The sequence below is a fragment of the Podarcis tiliguerta genome, assembly GCF_965153285.1.
Source record: "Podarcis tiliguerta genome assembly, chromosome: 2".
NCBI classification, from domain to species: Eukaryota; Metazoa; Chordata; class Lepidosauria; order Squamata; family Lacertidae; genus Podarcis; species Podarcis tiliguerta.
In genome coordinates, this window is record NC_139535.1 from 1,787,843 (window position 1) to 1,811,551 (window position 23,709).

Sequence of the window (23,709 nt, forward strand, 5' to 3'; positions counted from 1 at the left end):
GCTATAAGAAGCTGATGATCTGAGCCACAGTCAGCTCCAGGTCTTGTTTTTGCTGACTGTATAGAGCTTCTCCATCTTTGGCTGCAGAGAATATAATCAATCTGATTTTGATGCTGCTCATCTGGCGATGTCGATGTGTAGCGTCGTCTCTTGTGTTGTTGGAAAAGGGTGTTTGTGATGACAAGCTTGTTCTCCTGACAGAACTCTATTAGCCTTTGCCCTGCTTTGTTTGGAACTCTAAGGACAAACTTGCCAGTTATTCCTTTTATCTCTTGACTCCCTACTTTAGCATTCCAATCCCCTATAATGAGAAGAACATCCTTGTTTGGTGTCATTTCTATAAGGTGTTGTAAGTCATCATAGAATTGGTCAATTTCAGTTTCTTCAGCACCAGTGGTTGGTGCATAAACCTGGATTACTGTGATGTTAAAAGGTCTGCCTTAGATTTGTATCGAGATCATTCTATCATTTTTGAGATTGCATCCCAGTACAGCTTTTGCCACTCTTTTGTTGACTATGAGGGCCACTCCATTTCTTTTATGGGATTCTTGCCCACAGTAGTAGATATGATGGTCATCCGAACTGAATTCTCCCATTCCTGTCCATTTTTGTTCACCTATGCCCAGGATGTCAAAATTTATTCTTGCCATCTCATTTTTGACCACATCCAACTTACCAAGGTTCACTGTTCTTACATTCCAAGTTCCTATGCAATATTTTTCTTTACAGCATTGGACTTTCCTTTCACTTCCAGGCATATACGCAACTGAGCGACCTTTCGGCTTTGGCCCAGCCGCTTCATCAGCTCTGAATATACTTGTACTTGTCCTCCGCTCTTCCTCAGTAGCATGTTGGACGCCTTCCAACCTAAGGGGCTCATCTTCCAGCGTCATAACTTTTATATGCCTGTTGTCTTTCTCAATGGAGTTTTCTTGGCAGGGATACTCGAGTGGCTTGCTGGTTCCTGCTCCAGGTGGATTACGTTTGGTCAAAACTCTCCACTATGACCTGTCCATCTTGGGTGGCCCTGCATGGCATAGCTCATAGCTTCTCTGAGTTATTCACGCCCCTTTGCCACGGCAGGGCAGTGATCCATGAAGGGGGGAATAAGTTTTTATTTGCTTTTAAAAACAAGGATCATAGGACTAATATACAAATATGTAGACCAAGTATCTATAGCATATGGTTCACCATTAGTGGTCAGTGTATGAGTTCTGGGTCCCTGAATTGGTTTAAATTGAAAGAAAAAAAGGGAAACAGGAGAGAACAGAGAACATTCAACATTGCATAGCTAAATGCCTAGTCAGGAGCTCTTGCGGCTGTTGTGTTTAGATTAAGTGTGAGTTAGTCACTTTTCCTCTTTTGTCACCAATGAAACAATACAGAGTTAGTCTACTCTTGAAAATGGGAGTGGGGTTCAAACTGAAGAAAGTGATTTAGGTGTAAATTAAAATTTAGACCAAATTTAGATTGAGGCAACAGCTGGTGGGGAGTGTGCAGGTGAAGATGTTTGTGTCACAGACAATTTGCTGGATCTTGACCAGGGAGCTCTGCATAAGGAAGTCAAGGAGGAGAATCGTGGGGTCATGGACCCTCTTGGTAACGCTTCCTGTTGGATCATAATATCTGTTCTGAAATTAAGCAAGTAACTTTGAAAGTCCATACATACCTCTATGTGATGAATATTCACTATTTAGATGGAGACCAACAGCATTCGGGGTTCTAACATCCCCACCATGAACCCTGAATGGAGGGATATCCACTGTTTTCTCTGCAATTTTTTTCCTTCTAGTCATGCCTTTTAAAGCAATGACCAGGTTGTCTGAACTGCCCAGGCCTTCTTAAATGTCAGCTTCAGAGCTTTAAGGGAAATTGGAGATGGAGTGGATTCCAGGATTGAGCCAAACAAAATCTATCCCAGATAAAAACCAAGAAATTTGTCAGTTAATACCAGCCAACAGTGAAAACTATAGTAAGGGCTCACATCTAACTCTCTTCAGTTCCTCCTCTATCACAAGCATTCATTAACTTTGTTCTTCCTGAGGCTCTAATTAGCTTCTCTCTTCATTGCAGATGGTGATGAATTGGAAGGGAAGAACAAGGGGGACCACAACAGAATCCACATAGTGGCGAAGTCAGATAAATATACAAAGTGCGGAGAAAACATCTGCCAGAGCCCCAAGTCCACCTCACATCAAGGAAAGAGCTTTGTTCGGAAGGATAGAATCTCTTCACATGAAAAAACTAACAGCGGAGAGAAATTGTATCAGTGCAGAGAATGTGGGAAGAGCTTCAATCACCGTCAGAATCTCACTTGCCATCAAAGAATTCATACAGGGGAGAAAACCTATCAGTGCTTGGAATGTGGAAATAACTTCAGTCGGAAGGAACATCTCACTTCCCATCAAATAATTCATACAGGGGAGAAACCCTATAAGTGCTTAAAGTGTGGAAAGAGCTTCAATCGGAAAGATGGTCTCAGTATCCATCAACGAATTCATACAGGGGAGAAACCTTTTCAATGCGTTGAGTGTGGAAAGAGCTTTCGTCACAGTGCCAGTTTTACTTCCCATCAAGGAATTCATAAAGGGGAGAAACCCTATAAGTGCTTAGAATGCGGAAAGAGGTTTAATCGGAAGGATGGTCTCAGTAGCCATCAACGAATTCATACAGGGGAGAAACCTTTTCAATGCCTTGAGTGTGGAAAGAGCTTTCGTCACAGTTCCAGTCTCACTTCCCATCAAAGAATTCATACAGGGAAGAAACCCTATCAATGCTTAGAATGTGGAAAGAGCTTCAGTCAAAGTTCCAATCTAACTATGCATCATAGAGTTCATACACGGGAGAAACCCTATCAGTGCTTGAAATGTGGGAAGAGCTTCAGACTCAGGCAGAGTCTCACTTGCCATCAAAGAATTCATACAGGGGAGAAACCCTATCAGTGCCTGGAATGTGGAAAGAGCTTTCGTCAGAGAGGTGATCTCACTTCCCATCACAGAATTCATACAGGGGAGAAACCCTATCAGTGCTTGGAATGTGGAAAGAGCTTTCGTCAGAGGGAGCAGCTCACTTGTCATCAAAGAATTCATACAGGGGAGAAACCCTATCAGTGCTTGGAATGTGGAAAGAGGTTTTGTCAGAGAGGTAAATTCACTTCCCATCAAAGAGTCCATACAGGCGAGAAACCCTATCAGTGCTTGGAATGTGGAAGGAGCTTCACTAACAGGATGCAGCTCACTTCCCATCACAGAATTCATACAGGGGAGAAACCATATCCATGCCTGGAATGTGGAAAGAGCTTCAAGTTTATGCAGAGTCTTAGTTTGCATCAAAGAATTCATACGGGGGAGAAACCCTATCAGTGCTTTGAATGTGGAAAGAGCTTCAGCCAGGGGGCCCATCTCACTTCCCATCAAAGAATTCATACAGGGGAGAAACCACATCAATGCTTAAAATGTGGGAAGAGCTTCAGTCTCAGGCACAGTCTCACTTTGCACCAAAGAATTCATACAGGAAGGAAACCCTATCAGTGCTTGGAATGTGGAAAGAGCTTTCGTCACAGTTCCACTCTCACTTTCCATCAAAGAATTCATACAGGGGAGAAACCTTTTCAATGCCATGAGTGTGGAAAGAGCTTTGGTCACAGTTCCTATCTCCTGACCCATCAAAGAACTCATACAGGTCAGAAACCATATCAATGCTTGAAATGTGGAAAGAACTTCAGACACAGACAGGGTCTCACTTCCCATCAAAGAATTCATACAGAGGTAAAACCAAAATAGAAAAATAATAATGCATTATTAAACAACATTATTAAACAACCCTTACAAAACACATTTGTATAGAAGAGAGAAAGGGTGGGGGAGAATAACTAAAAATACCCTTTATCACATTTGTATCATATATATCATATCATTTGCCAACACATAGAAAGGCAGGCTCCCCTGGGTGCCCCCTTCTCCTCGTCTCCCACCCTGAGTGATCATTCCTCTGTAGCAATAATTACTCAGAATATGCAGTCCAGGATAAACCCAACTGTATTTAGTATCCAGACTTTTTCCTCCCCTTCAGCAAGATGGCACTTTTCCTACATTCCACCCCCCCAGCCCAGCCTTCAAATTTTAACCTCTCAGACAGTGCAATATGACTCTTATAATGATCATCTAATAATCCAAATTAGTATTTCTCCAGTTTCTAGGTCCAGTTTCTATAAAGCCTTATTAAAACTGTTCCAACAAATCTCAGTCAAGTCACAGTCCAAAATTATTACTCTTTCAATGTTCATCCAATCCTGCTTCCTCTTCTTTTACTAATCTTCTTTCCTAATCCACTGGGGATGAGGAAGAAGGCATATTAAATCCCTTTCCTCATACGAGATCATAGCTTGTGTTGTGAACAGTTTCAGTAGTTGCACTGCATCCCCTTTTGCTGGATGTACCTTTTTATTTTATATAAGTTAAGTGATGAATTAATAGGTGTAATTTCAAAATGAAAAGATCTAAGGATGTTAATGTTCAAGTTAAACTTTATACGAACTGTGATTTGGAAAACCGTTAAAAGGGTATGCATTGCTCCTAGAATGGGAGGTAAAGGAGGAGCAAGTGAAGACAGGAATGGTAAAGTAGGCCCGGGATTTAGGGGGAAATATGATGAGCCAATGGGAACGGCTGTGAGACAGGGATATTAAATTTACGGCTTGCTACAATTAAAGAGAGAATGTAATGAAAATGCGATACAGATGGTACCTGACCCCGTTAGACTGGCAAAAATGTATAAAAACTGTAGTGATGTTTGTTGGAGATACAACAACGGGGCGGGAACCTTTCTACACATGTGGTGGGAGTGCAAAGAGATAGTGGGATTCTGGGAAAATATTTACAACAAGTTGAAAAAGTGAATTTCTTTAAGGAATACATCAAAAGCTATGTGGAAAAAGTCGAACTTTTGACAGATATTGAGTAAATCCAGAACATGATTAGAGCGAAAGGAGAGTAAAGTTAAGATAGAAGAAGAGATTAAAGAAATAATGAAATGTGTTTAAGGCAATTGGAAAAAGAAAGTAGTGTAACAAGAACGGCTGGAAATCAAGTCACTTTGTGGGTGTTTGTGTGGGGTAGATGTGTTGGTATGTATAGTATAGGTAGGCATAATACAGAGTAATGTAGGTATGCTTTATGTTAGGAAAATAAGGTATTGTGCATATGTACTATGTAAATGTATGTGTTCTATATGTTAATAAAATATTTTAATTAAAAAAAAGGAAAGATGTTCAATTTGGAAGTTTATTTTAAAAAGCATTTTATCGGATGTGGTTCTTTGCAGGAACATTTGTATTTCAATAAAGGCCTATCTTTCTACTTGGAGATTTCCCCCTTTTCTTTTGGGTTTCTGTGTGGATAACCTCCAGTCTGGGAACCTCTTTTTGAATTTCTACATGACAGGATTTTTTTAAAAAAGAAATTGAAAGTGATTTATAATGAGATTGAATATCATTATTGGTAGAAACAATTTAAAACATTCAAAAAATGAATCAGCAATACATTTTAAAACATAAGTTTTTCTTAGTGTTTACAGTTCTGTTTACAGATGGTTGGGGGGCGGGGGGAGGGCACAACATGCCGAAGCAGAGCCCATCTTTTTCAAGGGATCCTTAGTAAACCTGGAAATGTCTGCATGTGGTCCCATCTCTACAGCTGACATAAACACCATGGAGAAGGAGGCTGGAGCCTGAAAGGCAAAAGCATTGGCCTCGAAGGGAGACCTGGGACCCCCTCTCCTTCTAAAGGGACCTCCGAGGAGAAAGCCAGGGTGGGTCAATCCCTGGACCTTGGAGGCGATTCCTCGGCTCATCTGGAAAGTGCCATATCATGTTTCTTTCCCCATTTGCCAGGAGCCTAAATTTCATTTGGGGTTCCTCATTCCTCACCCCAAGGTTCCTCCAAGGCTTTGGGGAAGGAAACTGAGGTAGGCTGAGCCATGGCTTTGGTTGCTCCCAATGGCCCTGCAGGGGATTCAGGGTGGGGGGCCCTGTCTCCTCCTCTGGCCATGGCAGTTCCCAGGAAGCCTTTTCAGAAAGGCAGTAGACCCTCAGCACAAGTTCGGTTCTTCTCTGCAATGGCTTCCTCTTCTGAGCTGGACTGGGAGGACCCCAGTTCAGGCAGTTCCCCAGAGTCCCCCCACTGGGCTCCAGTGGCCCCCTGAGACCCACAGGGATCCAGAGGGGAGTGACTTCTGTTGAACTACCGCCTGAGGAGGAGGAACAGATGTCTTAGCCCGTTTGGGTGGCAAGCAAGGGCCATCCAGAAAGGGCTCCTGGGATCCTGAGGGGCCAAGAAGGGGAGTATCCAGTCTTGTTTGGGGAAGCAAAGGAAACTGGTCCAGAGGTCAAACTCCCCTGAGGGAACCCTCCACTTCAGAGGGGATAAAAGCCCTTATTATTGTTATTCTTCTTTGGCCTCAGAGACAGAGAGGGCCTTGCCCTCCTCGCCCTCTTCGCCTGTCCTGGCGCAGAACCTGGCAGATCCCCCAAGGCCACTTGTCTGGCATGTCCCAATGGAGAGGCCTCCTCCGTTGGGCCAATGTTACAAGAAAAAAACTGCTCCTTTTCCCTTATGGGGTATCTAAGAGCCCATAGAGTCCTTTTGTAGGTTCTCTTTCGGTAGGAGAAAATAACAGACCAACCAGATTTTCTTGATTTACAAAAGTATGTACAATGTCTCGTATTGAGACATTAGGAATAAAAGCGAGAAAGAGGTGGGGTGGAGATGGGGGATTGGGTTGCAATGTTTCTATTTTACTTAATATATGTAGGGTTTGGTGTCAGCGTTGCTTGTGCAGGTTCTTTGCTGTTCACTTGTGTTTCTTTGGTGGTGAGAGATGTTGGGGTTCATAGAATCATAGAGTTGGAAGAGACCACAAGGGCCATCGAGTCCAACCCCCTGCCAAGCAGGAAACACCATCAGAGCACTCCTGACATATGGTTGTCAAGCCTCTGCTTAAAGACCTCCAAAGAAGGAGACTCCACCACACTCCTTGGCAGCAAATTCCACTGCCGAACAGCTCTTACTGTCAGGAAGTTCTTCCTAATGTTTAGGTGGAATCTTCTTTCTTGTAGTTTGGATCCATTGCTCCGTGTCCGCTTCTCTGGAGCAGCAGAAAACAACCTTTCTCCCTCCTCCATGTGACATCCTTTTATATATTTGAACATGGCTATCATATCACCCCTTCACCTCCTCTTCTCCAGGCTAAACATGCCCAGCTCCCTTAGCCGTTCCTCATAAGGCATCGTTTCCAGGCCTTTGACCATTTTGGTTGCCCTCCTCTGGACACGTTCCAGTTTGTCAGTGTCCTTCTTGAACTGTGGTGCCCAGAACTGGACACAGTACTCCAGGTGAGGTCTGACCAGAGCAGAATACAGTGGCACTATTACTTCCCTTGATCTAGATGCTATACTCCTATTGATGCAGCCCAGAATTGCATTGGCTTTTTTAGCTGCCGCGTCACACTGTTGGCTCATGTCAAGTTTGTGGTCAACCAAGACTCCTAGATCCTTTTCACATGTACTGCTCTCAAGCCAGGTGTCACCCATCTTGTATTTGTGCCTCTCATTTTTCTTGCCCAAGTGCAATACTTTACATTTCTCCCCTCCCAGTTTAGTGTCATCTGCAAATTTGATCAGGATGCCCTTGAGTCCATCATCCAAGTCGTTGATAAAGATGTTGAATAAGACCGGGCCCAATACAGAACCCTGTGGCATCCCACTAGTCACTCTTCTCCAGGATGAAGAGGAACCATTGATGAGCACCTTTTGGGTTCGGTCAGTCAGCCAGTTACAAATCCACTGAGTGGTAGCATAGTCAAGACCACATTTTACCAGCTTCTTTACAAGAATATCATGGGGCACCTTGTCAAATGCCTTGCTGAAATCAAGGTAGGCTACATCCACTGTGTTCCCTTCATCTACCAGGCTTGTAATTCTGTCAAAAAATGAGATCAGGTTAGTCTGACATGACTTATTTTTCAGAAATCCATGCTGACTATTGGTGATCACAGCATTCCTTTCTAGGTGCTCACAGATTGTTTGCTTAATGATCTGCTCCAGAATCTTCCCTGGTATTGATGTCAGACTGACTGGGCGGTAATTATTTGGGTCCTTTTTTTTCCTTTTTTTGAAAATAGGGACAACATTTGCCCTCCTCCAGTCTGCCGGGACTTCGCCTGTTCTCCAGGAATTCTCAAAGATGACTGCCAGTGGTTCTGAGATCACATCTGCCAGTTCTTTTAATACTCTTGGATGCAGTTCATCTGGCCCTGGAGACTTGAATACATCTAAACTAGCCAAGTATTCTTGTACTATCTCCTTAGTTATTCTGGGCTGTGTTTTCTCTGCTGAATCATTTGCTCCAAATTCTTCAGGTCGGGCATTGTTTACTTTATCGGAGAAGACTGAGGCAAAGAAGGCATTGAGGAGTTCAGCCCTTTCTGTGTCCCCTGTTTGCATTTCACCATCTTCTCCTCTGAGTGACCCCACTGTTTCTCTGTTCTTCCTTTTGCTACGAACATACCCATAGAAGCCTTTTTTGTTGCTTTTGACCTTATGCTCTTGGCTGAGTTTGACATCCAACAAATATCCGGGTAATTGAAGTCCCCCATTACTACTATCTCCCTTCCTTTTGCATGCTTGGCCATCTGTTCCAGGAAGGCATCATCTATGTCCTCAGCTTGGCTTGGGGATCTATAGTAAACTCCCACAATGAGGTCACTGTTATTCTTCTCTCCCTTAATTTTGACCCAAATACTCTCACTTTGGCTTTGAGGTTCTAAATCTTGGATCTCTTCACAGGTATACACATTCCTGACATATAACGCCACTCCTCCTCCTTTCTTGTCTGGTCTGTTTCTCTGAAATAGATTGTATCCCTCCGTTATTACATTCCAATCGTGGGACTTATCCCACCAGGTTTCAGTGATGCCTATTATGTCATATTTAGTTTGCTGTACCAAGAGCTCAAGCTCATCTTGTTTATTTCCCATGCTTTGTGCATTAGTGTACAGACATTGAAGTCCATTAATCATTCCCCCGTGTCTCTTATTTAAGGATTTTTTCCTCCCACCACTAGGTCTGCGTGCTGTTTTCTCCATTTGCTCTATGACATTTGGATAATCATCTTCATCAATTGATAGACTCCTACCTTCAGGAGCACTGTCTCCCTCCCCCACATTAGTCAGTTTAAAGCCCTCCTGATGAGGTTTCTGAGTTTTTTGGCAAAAACATTCCTCCCAACTGTTGTGAGGTGCAGCCCATCTCTTGCCAGAAGTCCATCTTCAAGAAACTGCAGTCCGTGATCGAAGAATCCAAACCGTTCCTGTTTACACCATTTGCGAAGCCAGCTGTTTACTTCCACTATTTTCCCCTCTCTCCCTGGGCCACGTCGTTCAACTGGGAGGACAGATGAGATGACGATTTGTGCATTTAATTGCTTCAATTTCCTGCCCAGAGCCTCCTAGTCTCTTTTGATCTTCTGGAGGCTATTGCTTGCAGTGTCATTGGTTCCCACATGAACCAAGAGGAAGGGATATTTGTCAGTGGGTTTTATGATTCCTTGCAGTCGTTCAGTTACATCTTGGATCTTAGCCCCGGGGAGACAGCACACTTCCCGAGACATCTTGTCAGGCCCACAGATCACTGCTTCTGTTCCCCTCAGTAGGGAATCACCTATCACCACTACACGCCTCCTCTTAGGTTTGGTCGGGGTTCTTCCGTGAGCGGTCCGTTCCTAGGTTGGCCTAGGCTGTGGTTGTTCATTTATGGTTGGCTGTGGTGGTCTTTGTTTTCACATGTGAGTGGGGTGGGTGGGTGTTTTGGATCAGGTTAGCCATATTGATTTGTATGCTGTTGGTGGGTTTTTGTCATTGTCTTGTTGGGCTGTGTGTGTGATAAAAGGGAGCCATACTGGGGTAAAGGCATTAAGAATGGAGCTCCAGAATGAATTAAGTACTTAAGCTGAGGTACCACTGTAGTGTGTTGTTGTTGTTTAGTGTTGTTCAACACTGATCTTTTAAAAAGAAACTAATCATAATAGTAAACAACTGTGAGGTTGGACCCCAACGGACATCTAGTCCCACCCCCTGCAATAAAGAACCCCTGACATTTGGCCTTCCAGCCTCCGTTTGGAAAACCTCCAAGGAAAGCAATTCTGACCCTGGTGGTTTAAGAACAGAGATCGGGGGAGGAGTGTTTGCTGACACTGAAGATCCAGAGAATCATTTAATTTTGTTTTACTTCTTAACGCAGGAGTGCTGGAAAGGAGAAAAATCAAGGGTGGGTGGGTGGGCATAATAATTAACTCATGCCCATGTTGGGAAATGCTGCATCAGGCCCACAGCGAAATGGGTGCAGTTTCCCAGCCTCAGTTGTGGCGCCTCTGAAATGGGTATATCACAGTGAGGCTGAATTTAGAGGTGCTTCAAGGTGAATGAGAAGCAGGGATGGGAAGGGGGCAGGCTGGGCTTTGCAAAGGGCAGGCCTGGTTTTTATTTTAAGGGTGGGGGTCTCCAGACCCAGGACCTGGAAGACCAGGCCGGCCTCGATCTACGGGGGCAAATCTGACTCCAGGGCAAATTCTTCCAGGCGTCTCCTGGGTGGGGGCAGGAACAAAATGGCAGGGCACTGCTTGAGGGCACTGGGCATGACTGAGCCTCCGCCCCCAGCCTCCTCCAGGAATCAGCAGCCCAGCTTGGCCACTGGAGGCGAGGATCTGCCAAATGAAGCTCCTGCGAGGATGAAGAAGAAGGAGGTGGACTAGATGGCCCCCGGGTGTGATTCTAGGAGCGGAAGGGCCTCAGGAGAGCCCCAAAGCAGCAGCAGCAGGACCAAGGAGACCCCTCCCACCTAGCCCAGCCTCCTGTCCTCACAGGAGCCCAACGCCCCACAGAACCGAGCCGCCTGGATAGACTGCCTCCTGGCCTGGAGGCTCCATAAGAAGAGCCCTGCTGGATCAGGACCAGGACCCACCTAGCCCAGCCTCCTGGCAGCAGCCGACCAGGCGCCCCCCCCCAGGGAACTCCGCAAGCAGGAGTTGAAGAGCATCCTCCCATTCTCCTCCTCCCCCGTTCCAAGGCAGACTGGCTCTGCCCATGGAGGATCCCCTTGGGCATCGCGGGGACAAAGCAGAGTCAGAGGGGACCAGGCTCCCCCCAAGCGAAGAGGCCCACGGGGGCAGCGGCACTCTCTCTCCCCAGGGGCAGCACTGGGCCTTCTTCAGGACTACGCTTCCAGGAAAGCGGAGGGACTATCCCGGGCCAAATTCCCCTCCTCCCCGCGCCCTCCCTGGCCATGCCGCCCAACCTTCCCCCGCCTGGACTAGATGACCCTCAGGGGTCCCTTCCAACTCCAGAATTCTACGATTCTCAAGTTGAATGGGAAACAGCAGGAAACAAGCTGCCTCCCACAGTCCTCCCGAATTTGGGAAGGGGGAGGGAGGGAGAGCAGCCAGGTGGGGGCGCCCCATCTGACATTTGCGCCTCTGAGTCTTCCTGCCTAAATGCAGAACCCGACCTTTGACCCCACTGAAGGTCACTTTCTAAGTCTGGAGCGAGTTCTCCAAGTGGGGAGGGTACTGATTTCTTTATTTGCATTTAATAGATTCACAGAGGGGTCGAGGGTCATCCAGTCCAACCCTTTGCGATGCCTAAAGTGGGGCTTGAACCCAGGACCCTCAAATCGAGAGTCTCCTGCTTTACCAGCGGAGGCTTTTGCTCCCAAGGGACCCGTGTCTCTCTCAAGTGCCCTCCTAATACTGCAATAGACTTTCAGTCGGCTAGTGAGCAGGTGAAGCATTATTACTATTTTATTTATACCCCACCCACTTGGGGGCAGGGCACTGGGCTGCTGTCTTGAGGGACTCTGAGCCGAGAATCACAGAGAACTCTGCACATGCCCTGGATCACCCGGATTCTGGGAGGGAAGGAGGACAGCCAGCCATATGTAAGACCTTAAAATCCCTATAACACCCCTTTTTATTTCTTTGTTTTTATTATTCAAATGTTCTCCATTTAAAATGTGTGTGTGTGTGGTTGAACATGGAGCCAGACCTGTTAGCCCTCTTAATAACTTCGCTTTATTCGTATCCGTGGGTCTCTCTTCGGAGTCAAATTCTGCTGGGGGATTCCCCTAGGCTTTGCGGGGTCCTGGCACCCGGCACAGTGATTTTCAATCACCTTAAACCCTAAGAGTTTAAAATAGACAGTTAACTGAAAGACGTGGATGATCTATAAATATCGATATCTGCCGGATGCCTCCCTTGTTTGACTCTGTGATGGACAGCAGAGCCAAGCCAGTCAGGGTGCGTAGTCTCTCAGAAATACCACCATGGGCTTGGAGCCTCGCTCTGATTGGCTCCCAAGACAGCGAGGGGTGGAGCCAGCCCTTTTGGAGGGAAAATAAAAGGAGTCATTTCTGAGGGAGTTTTCTGAGAGAGAAAGCGGGGATTGCGAGAGGGGTGGACTGAGGGCGGAAGGTGAGGAGAATCTCCACTGGGAGAGGAGGGTCTGGGGAGAGGAGTCAGGCGGGAATTCAACGGGAGAAGGTATGGGGAGGCGGCCGAAAGCGGAGTGTCCTTCCAGTGAGGAGGGGAAAAGGAGATCCCCCCCAAGCCAGTCACCAGGGCTGAGGGGATCCCCTGGGTCCGCGAGACTGACTGGAAATCCCTCCGGAGTAGCTGAGAGGGAGGAGAGCGGAGGAAAAGGGCCCCTCGCTCACGAACCCCCCAGGTCTGACTCTGTGGTGGAAGCGGGGCTGCGTCACAAGGAGTGAATGGGGACGAAACTGAGGGAAGGAGCAGAAACCCAGGGGAACATTTTGGCCCCTGTTTCTAAAAAGCGGAACATCCGCCTTAATTATCATTATTATTTCATTTCTACCCCACCCACCTGGGGGCAGGGCACTAAGCTGCCGTCTTGAGGGACTCTGAGCAGAGAATCACAGAGAACTCTGCACATGCCCTGGATCACCCGGATTCTGGGAGGGAAGGAGGACAGTCAGCCAGCCAGGGGGCTGTGCTCAGCTTGCGAAGGGTTAAATGGAACAGAGCCGGAGTCCTAGAGAGGACAGGAAGTAGAGAGGCGGGGCGGGCCCTCCAGAGCGAATCCCCTCCCTCCGTGCCCAGTCCCGTCTTTTGTCTCTTGTCTCCTCCCGCGCTGCCTCGGTTTCCCTCCTGGGAAGAATCCGGTGAGTCTCCTCTCTCTTCCCCCTTGGGGTGCCCATGGGAGAAGGGGGTCCCGGGCTGCAGGGGGAGACCCCCAACTCTGGGAGCAGAGGGTCCTGCCCCCCATTCCTCTCTGCCAAGCCTGTGAGGGGGCGAGTTTCCAGGGGGTCTGCAGCTCTGCTCTTCCTTGGGGAAGGAGGGGGGGGGAGGGCATGCCCAGAATGCCCCTTCCAGTGGAGGAGCCCCTGCCAGGCCGGCCTTTCCCCTGCCAGATCCTCCTCCAGATCAGCTCAGGTCTCCAGCCCAGAGCCTCAAGGGAAGCCTCTCTGGGCAGGGGCCACGCCTGGGGCTCCTCCGTGGAGAAAAGGGGAGAGCCAGAGGGCTGAGCTGGCTGCACTGGGCTTGCCAGGGTTCAAGGGAACGGAGCTGCCTTCCTTGAGAGGAGACGCTGGAAAGCCGCCTTCAGGAGCCCAAGATCTTGTCCTGAAGGGTGTGAGGCAATGCAGGGAGGAGAAGGAGGGGGCTCTGGGTGGCAGGTCTGCCAATTTTTCTCTCTCTGATCCCAGAATGAGCTTTCAAGGATGTTCCCCATCCCGGAGTTTCTCTGCAGCTGCTGCTAGTAGAAAACAAGCCCATAGCCTTTGGAGTCCCCAGGTCGCCCATCCCTTCCCAAAGGAGAAACGCCAGTCTTGTCTCCATTGCAGAGTGCTTTATTTACATTAAACTTATAACTTCCACAGTGCGTAGGTAAAATTGGAACTCCCTCCCGCAGGAACCAGGGATTGGAGACACTTTTCTAAAGGGAAATAAGACAATCTATACATGGCAAGCATGACTGTGAATAATACTCTCTTAGAAAAATGTAAGATACAGAAGGGGACATTTATTTATGTAGAATAAAGCAAGGATAAAAGACACCTACTCCCCACCTTCTGGGACAAAAGAGGGATTATCAGTCATTGTGTGGCTCCTACTACTAACAGGGGACATTGGTGCTATCTCAAAATAGACTAGTTCCATCAAACTACCCTAAGCCTTTGGGAATCTTGTCACAATAGGAGCGTAAAGCTCACCTCTGGCGTTTTTGGAGGATATACATGCCTGATGTTCTTAAGAACACTGCAGATTTAGGACATGTGGAAGATCTATACTTTGATTGCTTCTGTGCCAGGATGGGGGCCACATTTTGGGACTGGAGACTTGCGAAGATGGTGTATAAGCACAGACGATATCTAAGGAGGAGGGGTGTATTAGTCTCCTGATATTTCAAAAATGTGGCATCACCGGCTCCTCTGCTTCCACATACAGATTTGGACCCCGTGCAACTCCTGACAGAGGTGGATACGGCCACAACATCTGTCTGGCTTGTGATGAGAGAGCTCAAAGATTGTGAACAGGGTTCTCCATACAAAGCACCTAGCATGGGGGCACCTACATGTAATATCTACTCTGCTCTTTTCTGCCCATGCTCTGGGGTTGCAGTTTTCAGGCTTGGGGACAGGACGGTGACTGGTTTTTGTACCGAGTTCTGTTAATTGTCCCCACTGAGTCCAATGGGATCTACCCTCAGGTCACTACTGTGCAGACCATGCCAGGCTTGCAAGTGGGATGAGGAGCATACAGAAGAAATTGGAATCACTGGAGATGTTTAGAAATGGGGCTTCTGTTGGGAAGGGGCTGCCCCCTTTGTCCTTCTCCAGGGGCAGTAGAATATCTAGGGCAGGAGAATCCCTGCAGGGCGTCTGAGGCTCCCTTTGCTTCTTCCTCTCTCCCAGGACCCTGCAGCTTGTTGTGGCTTCTCGACTCCTCAGGAAGGATGAAAGAAACGGATCCTGCAAAGCTCATCAGGATGGAAAGGGGAAGATGGACGGTTGACCTGGTCAGGTTGTCTCCTGCATCCCTTCGCACAACCTCTGAGCGTTCCCTTCCAGGGGCCTCCGAGAGATCTGGTGAGTTCCAGGGGAGGGGAGATGGGGACATGGAAGGATGGAGCCAGAGTCGTATTGGGGCTTGCTCAGGGGGGCACCATTTTTGGGCTCCTCCACCTGCCTGCCTGCGCCTTTGTCATCTGCAGGCAATTTGAGCTAGGAATACATCACAGCTCCCCAACCACCGCAATGTATTGGCAGCTCAAAATGTCTAAAACCAGCACCGTGATTGAATGCTCTACCAATGTCAGACAACTTACCGATCCTTCAGGCAGCACTAGAAGTCGTGACTCTTGAAAGTAACCCGATCCTGGGCTTCCGATTTGTTTGCGAAGTGAAATGGCGGGGCGGTGTGAGTCGTCCATCTAAAAGACGACCGTTACCGGGTCTTTTGAGCAGTGGGGGTGAGTGCCAGGGTTAGGAAACCCCCCCAAAGTGCCCTACAGGTAGTGGGATGTTGAGGGGACCAGCCGGGCGTGAAGAGGCTTGCCGCGATTGCCGGAGCCCCAACGCTGCATCGGCAGCGTGTGTGTGTGTGTGTTTGTGTGTGAGACAGTGGCTTGAGCCTGCCTGTGGCTCCAGCGCAGCTCGGAAACCTGAAACCAGAAATCGCCAGCTGAAGCAGCAGACTTTCAAAGGAATAAAGGTATTGTCAACAACAGTGGACTTTTCAAAATAAAAAGAATAGGATTTAATTTAGATTTGGCAAAGATGGAATCTTAGCAGGAAGTCAGCTTCTGTCTTTTGAAGGGAAGATTTTGCAGTACAGGCTTGTGAATGGGAAAAAAACCTTTGGAGACACATCAGTCTTTAGATACTTTTTAAACTGCACTTTGTTACTTTGCTACCTATTAACACTGTGTACTCTGGATACAAGAAGAAACTGTAGCTCTTTGTTCTTTGATTCCTAAAAAGGAAGATACAGGAAGCGATTGGAGTACTCTCAGTTTTTTTTGAATGGGGATGCAGATTTTATGAATGAAAGCACTGAAAGGCTTGAAAACATTGCAAATTCTGTTTTAAAAAACCTCTAAAAAGGACCCTGGATCTTGGCAAGTTCTACCAAAGCTTGGCAGGAGGACACTTTTCCATAACTGGGTGGTAATCCCAGGGAGGGGAAGTCCCTGGTAAGAGCCTTAGTAGGAGAAGGGGGGGAGGGGAACGGGGACGGGGCCTGTATTGGAATAAAAACTGAATAAAAACTGAGAGAAATAGCATATATTGGATTACAATTACCATTTGGATTACAAATCTAATTTGGATTATAAATACGTCTGGAAAATATTTGAATTCACAGTGTAAATATTTTGGATTACAAGACACATTGTGGATTATAATATAACTAGGAGTTCGGCAAGTGCTTAATCATCATCAAGGAGACAATGTAACAGTGAGTTTGAACAATGGTAACTATTAGACTTTTGTTGTGGCCTGCTTTTTTATTCTTTTTTTGGTAGGTTGTATATAAAGTTGATATTGCCCACTTTTCTCTCTCTCTTTCGGATATTGTGGAACTTTTATAATTCTGTAAGTTTGAAAGTGTTGTTACAGTTTGGTTTAAAAGGGTGTGGGAATTGGATGGGTGGGAGATCAGTTGTATACAAGGCAGGAATGAGAAAAAGACAGGAGAGTCAAGGAAGTATTGAAACCTGACATCAATTCTAAGAGGAGCAGGAATAAATTATAAATGGGAATTCCCGGAGGGAATTTCCTTTACTTATAGGAGAAAGAGATTCAGATTAATGTCAGAGGGTCAGGTACAGAAATTTCTGGATAAACATGGCAAAGACCCAGAGTTTCAAAGGCTCCCTTTGCTTCTTCCTCTCTCCCAGGACCCCGCAGCTTGTTTTCGCTTCTTGATTGCTCAGGAAGGATGAAAGAGACGGATCCTGCAAAGCTCATAAGGATGGAAGGGGGAAGATGGACAGTTGACCTGGTCAGGTTGTCTCCTGCATCCCTTCGCACAGCCTCTGAGTGTTCACTCCCAGGGACCTCTGAAAGATCTGGTGAGTTCCAGGGGAGGGGAGATGGGGACATGGATGGAACCGGAGAGGTATTGGGGCTTGCTCAGGGGGGCACCATTTCGGGCTCCTCCACCTGCCTGCCTGCGCCTTTGTCATCTGCAGGCAATTTGAGCTAGGAATACATCACAGCTCCCCAACCACCGCAATGTATTGGCAGCTCAAAATGTCTAAAACCAGCACCATGATTGAATGCTCTACCAATGTCAGACAACTTACCAATCCTTCAGGAAGCACTAGAAGTCATGACTCTTGAAAGTAACCTGATCCTGGGCTTCCGATTTGTCTGCGAAGGGAAATGGCAAGGCGGTGCGAGTCGTCCGTCTAAAAGACGACTGTTACCGGGGCTTTTGAGCAGTGGGGGTGAGTGCCAGGGTTAGACAGCCCCCCCAAAAGCCCCAAGGGTAGTGGGGTGTCAAGAGGACCAGACGGGTGTGAAGAGGTTTGCCGTGATTGCCGGAGCCCTGACGCTGTATCGGCAGGTCAGCAACCACACTACCTGGGGTATATGAGCCATCCATATCTTTCTGGTATAATTCCTCTGTCTATTCTTGCCACCTCTTCTTGTTCTCTTCTGCTTCTGTTAGTTCCTTTCCACTTTTGTCTTTTATTATGGTAATCTTTGTACGAAATGTTCCTTTCATATCTCCAATTTTCTTGAACAGACCTCTGGTTTTTCCCATTCTATTGTTTTCCTCTATTTCTTTGCATTGCTCATTTAAGAAGGCCTTCTTGTCTCTCCTTGCTATTTTTTGGAAATCTGCATTCAATTTCCTGTATTTTTCACTATCTCCCTCGCATTTTGCTTGCCTTCTCTCCCCCGCTATTTGTAAGGCCTCATTGGGCAACCACTTTGTTTTCTTGCATTTCCTTTTCATTGGGATGGTTTTTGTTGCTGCCTCCTGTATAATGTTACAAGCCTCCATCCATAGTTCTTCAGGCACTCTGTCCACCAAATCTAAATCCTTAAACCTGTTCCTCACTTCCACTGTGTATTCATAAGGGATTTGATTTAGATTGTATCTTACCGGCCCAGTGGTTTTTCCTACTTTCTTCAGTTTAAGCTTGAATTTTGCTATAAGAAGCTGATGATCTGAGCCACAGTCAGCTCCAGGTCTTGTTTTTGCTGACTGTATAGAGCTTCTCTATCTTTGGCTGCAGAGAATATAATCAATCTGATTTTGATGCTGCTCATCTGGTGATGTCGATGTGTAGAGTCATCTCTTGTGTTGTTGGAAAAGGGTGTTTGTGATGACCAGCTTGTTCTCTTGGCAGAACTCTATTAGCCTATGCCCTGCTTTGTTTTGAACTCCAAGGCCAAGCTTGCCAGTTGTTCCTTTTATCTCTTGACTCCCTACTTTAGCATTCCAATCCCCTATAATGAGAAGAACATCCTTGTTTGGTGTCATTTCTATAAGGTGTTGTAAGTCATCATAGAATTGGTCAATTTCAGTTTCTTCAGCACCAGTGGTTGGTGCATAAACCTGGATTACTGTGATGTTAAAAGGTCTGCCTTAGATTTGTATCGAGATCATTCTATCATTTTTGAGATTGCATCCCAGTACAGCTCTTGCCACTCTTTTGTAGACTACGAGGGCCACTCCATTTCTTTTACAGGATTCTTGCCCACAGTAGTAGATATGATGGTCATCCAAACTGAATTCGCCTATTCCTGTCCATTTTTGTTCACTGATGCCCAGGATGTCAATATTTATTCTTGCCATCTCATTTTTGACCACATCCAACTTACCAAGGTTCACGGTTCTTACATTCCAGGTTCCTATGCAATATTTTTCTTTACAGCATTTCCTTTCACTTCCAGGCATAAACGCAACTGATCGACCTTTCAGCTTTGGCCCAGCTGCTTCATCAGCTCTGAATCTACTTGTACTTGTCCTCCGCTCTTCCTCAGTAGCATGTTGGACGCCTTCCGACCTAAGGGGCTCATCTTCCAGCGTCATAACTTTTATATGCCTGTTGTCTTTCTCACTTGAGTTTTCTTGGCAGGGATACTCGAGTGGCTCGCCGGTTCCTGCTCCAGGTGGATCACGTTTGGTCAAAACTCTCCACTATGACCTGTTCATCTTGGGTGGCCCTGCACGGCATAGCTCATAGCTTCTCTGAGTTATTCAAGCCCCTTTGCCACGGCAGGGCAGTGATCCATGAAGGGGGGAATAACATTTTATTTGCTTTTAAAAACAAGGATCATAGGACTAATATACAAATATGTAGACCAAGTATCTGTAGCATATGGTTCACCATTAGTGGTCAGTGTATGGGTTCTGGGTTCCTGAATTGGTTTAAATTGAAAGAAAAAAAGGGAAACAGGAGAGAACAGAGAACATTCAACATTGCATAGCTGAATGCCTAGTCAGGAGCTCTTGCGGCTGTTGTGTTTAGATTAAGTGTGAGTTAGTCACTTTTCCTCTTTTGTCACCAATGAAACAATACAGAGTTAGTCTACTCTTGAAAATGGGAGTGGGGTTGAAACTGAAGAAAGTGATTTAGGTGTAAATTAAAATTTAGACCAAATTTAGATTGAGGCAACAGCTGGTGGGGAGTGTGCAGGTGAAGATGTTTCACAGACGATTTGCTGGATCTTGACCAGAGAGCTCTGCATACGGAAGTCAAGCAGGAGAATCGTGGGGTCATGGACCCTCTTGGTAACGCTTCCTGTTGGATCATAATATCTGTTCTGAAATTAAGCAAGTAACTTTGAAAGTCCATACATACCTCTATGTGATGAACCTTCACTATTTAGGTGGAGACCAACAGCATTCGGGATTCTAACATCCCTACCATGAACCCTGAATGGAGGGATATCCACTGTTTTCTCTGCAATTTTTTTCCTTCTAGTCATGCCTTTTTAAGCAATGACCAGGTTGTCTGAACTGCCCAGGCCTTCTTAAATGTCAGCCTCAGAGCTTTAAGGGAAATTGGAGATGGAGTGGATTCCAGGATTGAGCCAAACAAAATCTATCCCAGATAAAAACCAAGCAATATGTCAGTTAATACCAGCCAACAGTGAAAACTATAGTAAGGGCTCACATCTAACTCTCTTCAGTTCCTCCTCTATCACAAGCATTCATTAACTTTGTTCTTCCTGAGGCTCTAATTAGCTTCTCTCTTCATTGCAGATGGTGATGAATTGGAAGGGAAGAACAAGGGGGACCACAACAGAATTCACATAGCAGAGAAGTCAGATCAATATACAAAGTGTGGAGAGAACATCTGCCAGAACCCCCAGTCCACCTCACATCAAGGAAAGAGCTTTATTCGGAAGGATAAAATCTCTTCACATGAAAGAACTAGCAGCGGAGAGAAATTGTATCAGTGCAGAGAATGTGGGAAGAGCTTCAATCACCGTCAGAATCTCGCTTGCCATCAAAGAATTCATACAGGGGAGAAACCCTATCAGTGCTTGGAATGTGGAAAGAGCTTTCGTCACAGTTCCGGTCTCACTTCCCATCAAGGAATTCATACAGGGGAGAAACCCTATGAGTGCTTAAAGTGTGGAAAGAGCTTCAATCGGAAAGATGGTCTCACTTCCCATCAAAGAATTCATACAGGGGATAAACCCTTTCAATGCCTTGAGTGTGGAAAGCGCTTTCGTCACAGTTCCAGTCTCACTTCCCATCAAGGAATTCATAAAGGGGAGAAACCCTATAAGTGCTTAGAATGCGGAAAGAGCTTTAATCGGAAGGATGGTCTCAGTATCCATCAACGAATTCAAAAAGGGGAGAAACCTTTTCAATGCCTTGAGTGTGGAAAGAGCTTTTGTCACAGTTCCAGTCTCACTTCCCATCAAAGAATTCATACAGGGAAGAAACCCTATCAATGCTTAGAATGTGGAAAGAGCTTCAGTCAAAGTTGCAATCTAACTATGCATCATAGAGTTCATACACGGAGGAAACCCTATCAGTGCTTAGAATGTGGGAAGAGCTTCAGTCACAGAGAGATTCTCACTTGCCATCAAAGAATTCATTCAGGGGAGAAACCCTATCAGTGCTTGGAATGTGGAAAGCGCTTTAGTCAAAGTGCACATCTCACTTCCCATCACAGAATTCATACAGGGGAGAAACCATATGACTGCTTGGAATGTGGGAAGAGCTTTCGTCAGAGGGAGCAGCTCACTTCCCATAACAGAATTCATACAGGTGAGAAACCCTATCAGTGCTCGGAATGTGGAAAGAGGTTTCGTCAGAGAGGTGATCTCACTTCCCATCAAAGAGTCCATACAGGCGAGAAACCCTATCGGTGCTTGGAATGTGGAAAGAGTTTCATTCGGAAGGATGCTCTCACTTCCCATCAGAGAATTCATACAGGGGAGAAACCATATCCATGCCTGGAATGTGGAAAGAGCTTCAGGTTTATGCAGAGTCTTAGTTTGCATCAAAGAATTCATACGGGGGAGAAACCCTATCAGTGCTTTGAATGTGGAAAGAGCTTCAGCCAGGGGGCTCATCTCGCTTCCCATCAAAGAATTCATACAGGGGAGAAACCATATCAATGCTTAAAATGTGGGAAGAGCTTCAGTCTCAGGCACAGGCTCACTTTGCACCAAAGAATTCATACAGGAAGGAAACCCTATCAGTGCTTGGAATGTGGAAAGAGCTTTCGTCACAGTTCTACTCTCACTTTCCATCAAAGAATTCATAAAGGGGAGAAACCATATCAGTGTTTGGAATGTGGAAAGCGCTTCCGGGAGCGAGCCAAGCTCACTTCCCATCAAAGAATTCATACAGGGGATAAACCCTTTCAATGCCATGAGTGTGGAAAGAGCTTTCGTCACAGTTCCACTCTCACTTTCCATCAAAGAATTCACACAGGGGAGAAACCTTTTCAGTGCCACGAGTGTGGAAAGAGCTTTGGTCACAATTCCTATCTCAGGATCCATCAAAGAACTCATACAGGTCAGAAACCATATCAGTGCTGTGAATGTGGGAAAAACTTCAGTCAAAGCACCCATCTCAAGACCCATCAAAGAATTCATACAGGGGATAAACCATATCAGTGCTTGGAATGTGGAAAGAGTTTCATTCGGAAGGATGCTCTCACTTCCCATCAAAGAATTCATACAGAGGGAAAACCAAAAAAGAAAAATAACGCAAACATTATTGAACAACCCTTACAAAACACATTTGTATAGAAAAGAGAAAGGGCATGGGAAAATAACTAAAAATACCCTTTATCACATTTGTATCATATCATTTGTCAACACATAGAAAGGCAGGCTCCCCCAGCTCTCCCCTGGGTGCCCCCCTTCTCCTCGTCTCCCACCCTGAGTGATCCTTCCTCTGTAGCAATAATTACTCAGAATATGCACTCCTGGATAAACCCAGCTGTATTTAGTATCCAGCCTTTTCCCTCTCCTTTAGCAAGATGGCACTTTCCCTACATTCCGCCCCGCCCCCCAGCCCAGCCTTCAAATCTTAACCACTCAGACAGTGCAATATGACTCTTATTATGATTGTCTAATAATCCAAATTAGTATTTCTCCAGTTTCTAGGTTCAGTTTCTATAAAGCCTTATTAAAACTGTTCCAACAAATCTCAGTCAAGTCACAGTCCAAAATTATTGTCTCTTTTAATGTTCATCCAATCCTGCTTCCTCTTCTTTTACTAATCTTTCCTAATCCACTGGGGGTGGGGAAAGAAGGCATATTAAATCCCTTTCCTCATACGAGATCATAGCTTGTGTTGTGAACAGTTTCAGGAGTTGCACTGCATCCCCTTTTGCTGGATGTACCTTTTTCTCTGCCGACAATTCCCACACCAGCTCATCCCAACCCAACCCAACCTTGTCTTTCCATGGAGCTCTTTCTCTCTCCTCCTGTTCTTCCCTCACCTGCTCAACAGAACCTTCTGCCACTCCCAGCGACTCCTTTCCAACGATTCCCAGCTTATGACCCACACATTCACCTCAGTCTTTTTCTGGAACCCGTCTTGGTCTTCAATGCCAAGGTGCTCCATGTCTGGATGGAGAGCAGAGCTGCAGAAGTTTGTTTGGAGTGGATGCATCTGGTTCTCCTTAAATCAGGCAGAGGCAAAGTTCATTGGCAAAAGAAGAACTTTCTACTAAAGGTTTTTCAGCTTCGTTACAGAACAGAGCTTCAGGGGACTTAGCAGATGTGAAAGTTAGAAAATGAAAGTAAGAAAGAGAAACCAGCCCACTGAGCTCACAGATTTATCTTTCTGGCTCTGTGTGACCTTGAGATAACAAAACACAAATCATACTAAATCCAGCTGCCTCAGCAGAAAAGAACAAAACCTTCTGGAAGGAACCAGTGTTTTCCAGTATTTTCGGGTTCTGCCCTCAGGATTTTATCTGTGACATTCTGTCCCACTGCCAGAAAAGCATCTTTAGCTCCCTAGTTCCTGTGGCAACACTTTGGCCCAAGTTTCAAACTTTTTAAATTAGCACGGTGGTTAGCTTGTTGCAGGCTTGTTAAGCCTCTTTGAATATAGGATTTCTGTTAAGATCCCTTCTACTCCCTCATAAAAAGACACGGCACAATCTTGCTAAAGTCAGTATAAAAGTAGTTTAGTCACTCAT

The 23,709-nt window shown here is 46.0% G+C and overlaps 2 protein-coding genes and 1 long non-coding RNA gene across 3 annotated transcripts in view; 2 read left to right on the forward strand and 1 right to left on the reverse strand.

The window, feature by feature from the left end:
• The window catches only part of LOC310670160 (uncharacterized protein), a 56,013-nt gene extending 33,309 nt beyond the window's left edge, over positions 1-22,704 (forward strand). The window contains exons 4-6 of the mRNA XM_083424946.1: positions 14,981-15,154; positions 17,002-17,139; positions 20,292-22,704. Of these exons, the coding sequence (XP_083281072.1) occupies positions 14,981-15,154; positions 17,002-17,139; positions 20,292-22,303 (2,324 nt within the window). The 3' untranslated portion in view covers positions 22,304-22,704. The remainder of the gene's footprint in view (positions 1-14,980; positions 15,155-17,001; positions 17,140-20,291) is intronic.
• Positions 1,864-22,704, forward strand: LOC310670362 (uncharacterized protein). The gene is made up of 3 exons (XM_083425594.1): positions 1,864-1,972; positions 2,074-3,948; positions 22,398-22,704. Exons 1-2 carry the CDS (start codon positions 1,879-1,881, stop codon positions 3,780-3,782), a joined length of 1,803 nt encoding a protein of 600 aa, XP_083281720.1. The 5' UTR covers positions 1,864-1,878; the 3' UTR covers positions 3,783-3,948; positions 22,398-22,704.
• On the reverse strand, positions 5,004-11,620 carry LOC310671197. Its single transcript, XR_014507885.1, has 2 exons — positions 11,516-11,620; positions 5,004-5,430 (listed from the first exon to the last, which is right to left on the reverse strand). It is a non-coding gene; the product is annotated as an uncharacterized lncRNA (long non-coding RNA).
• Positions 22,705-23,709: the final 1,005 nt, after the last annotated feature.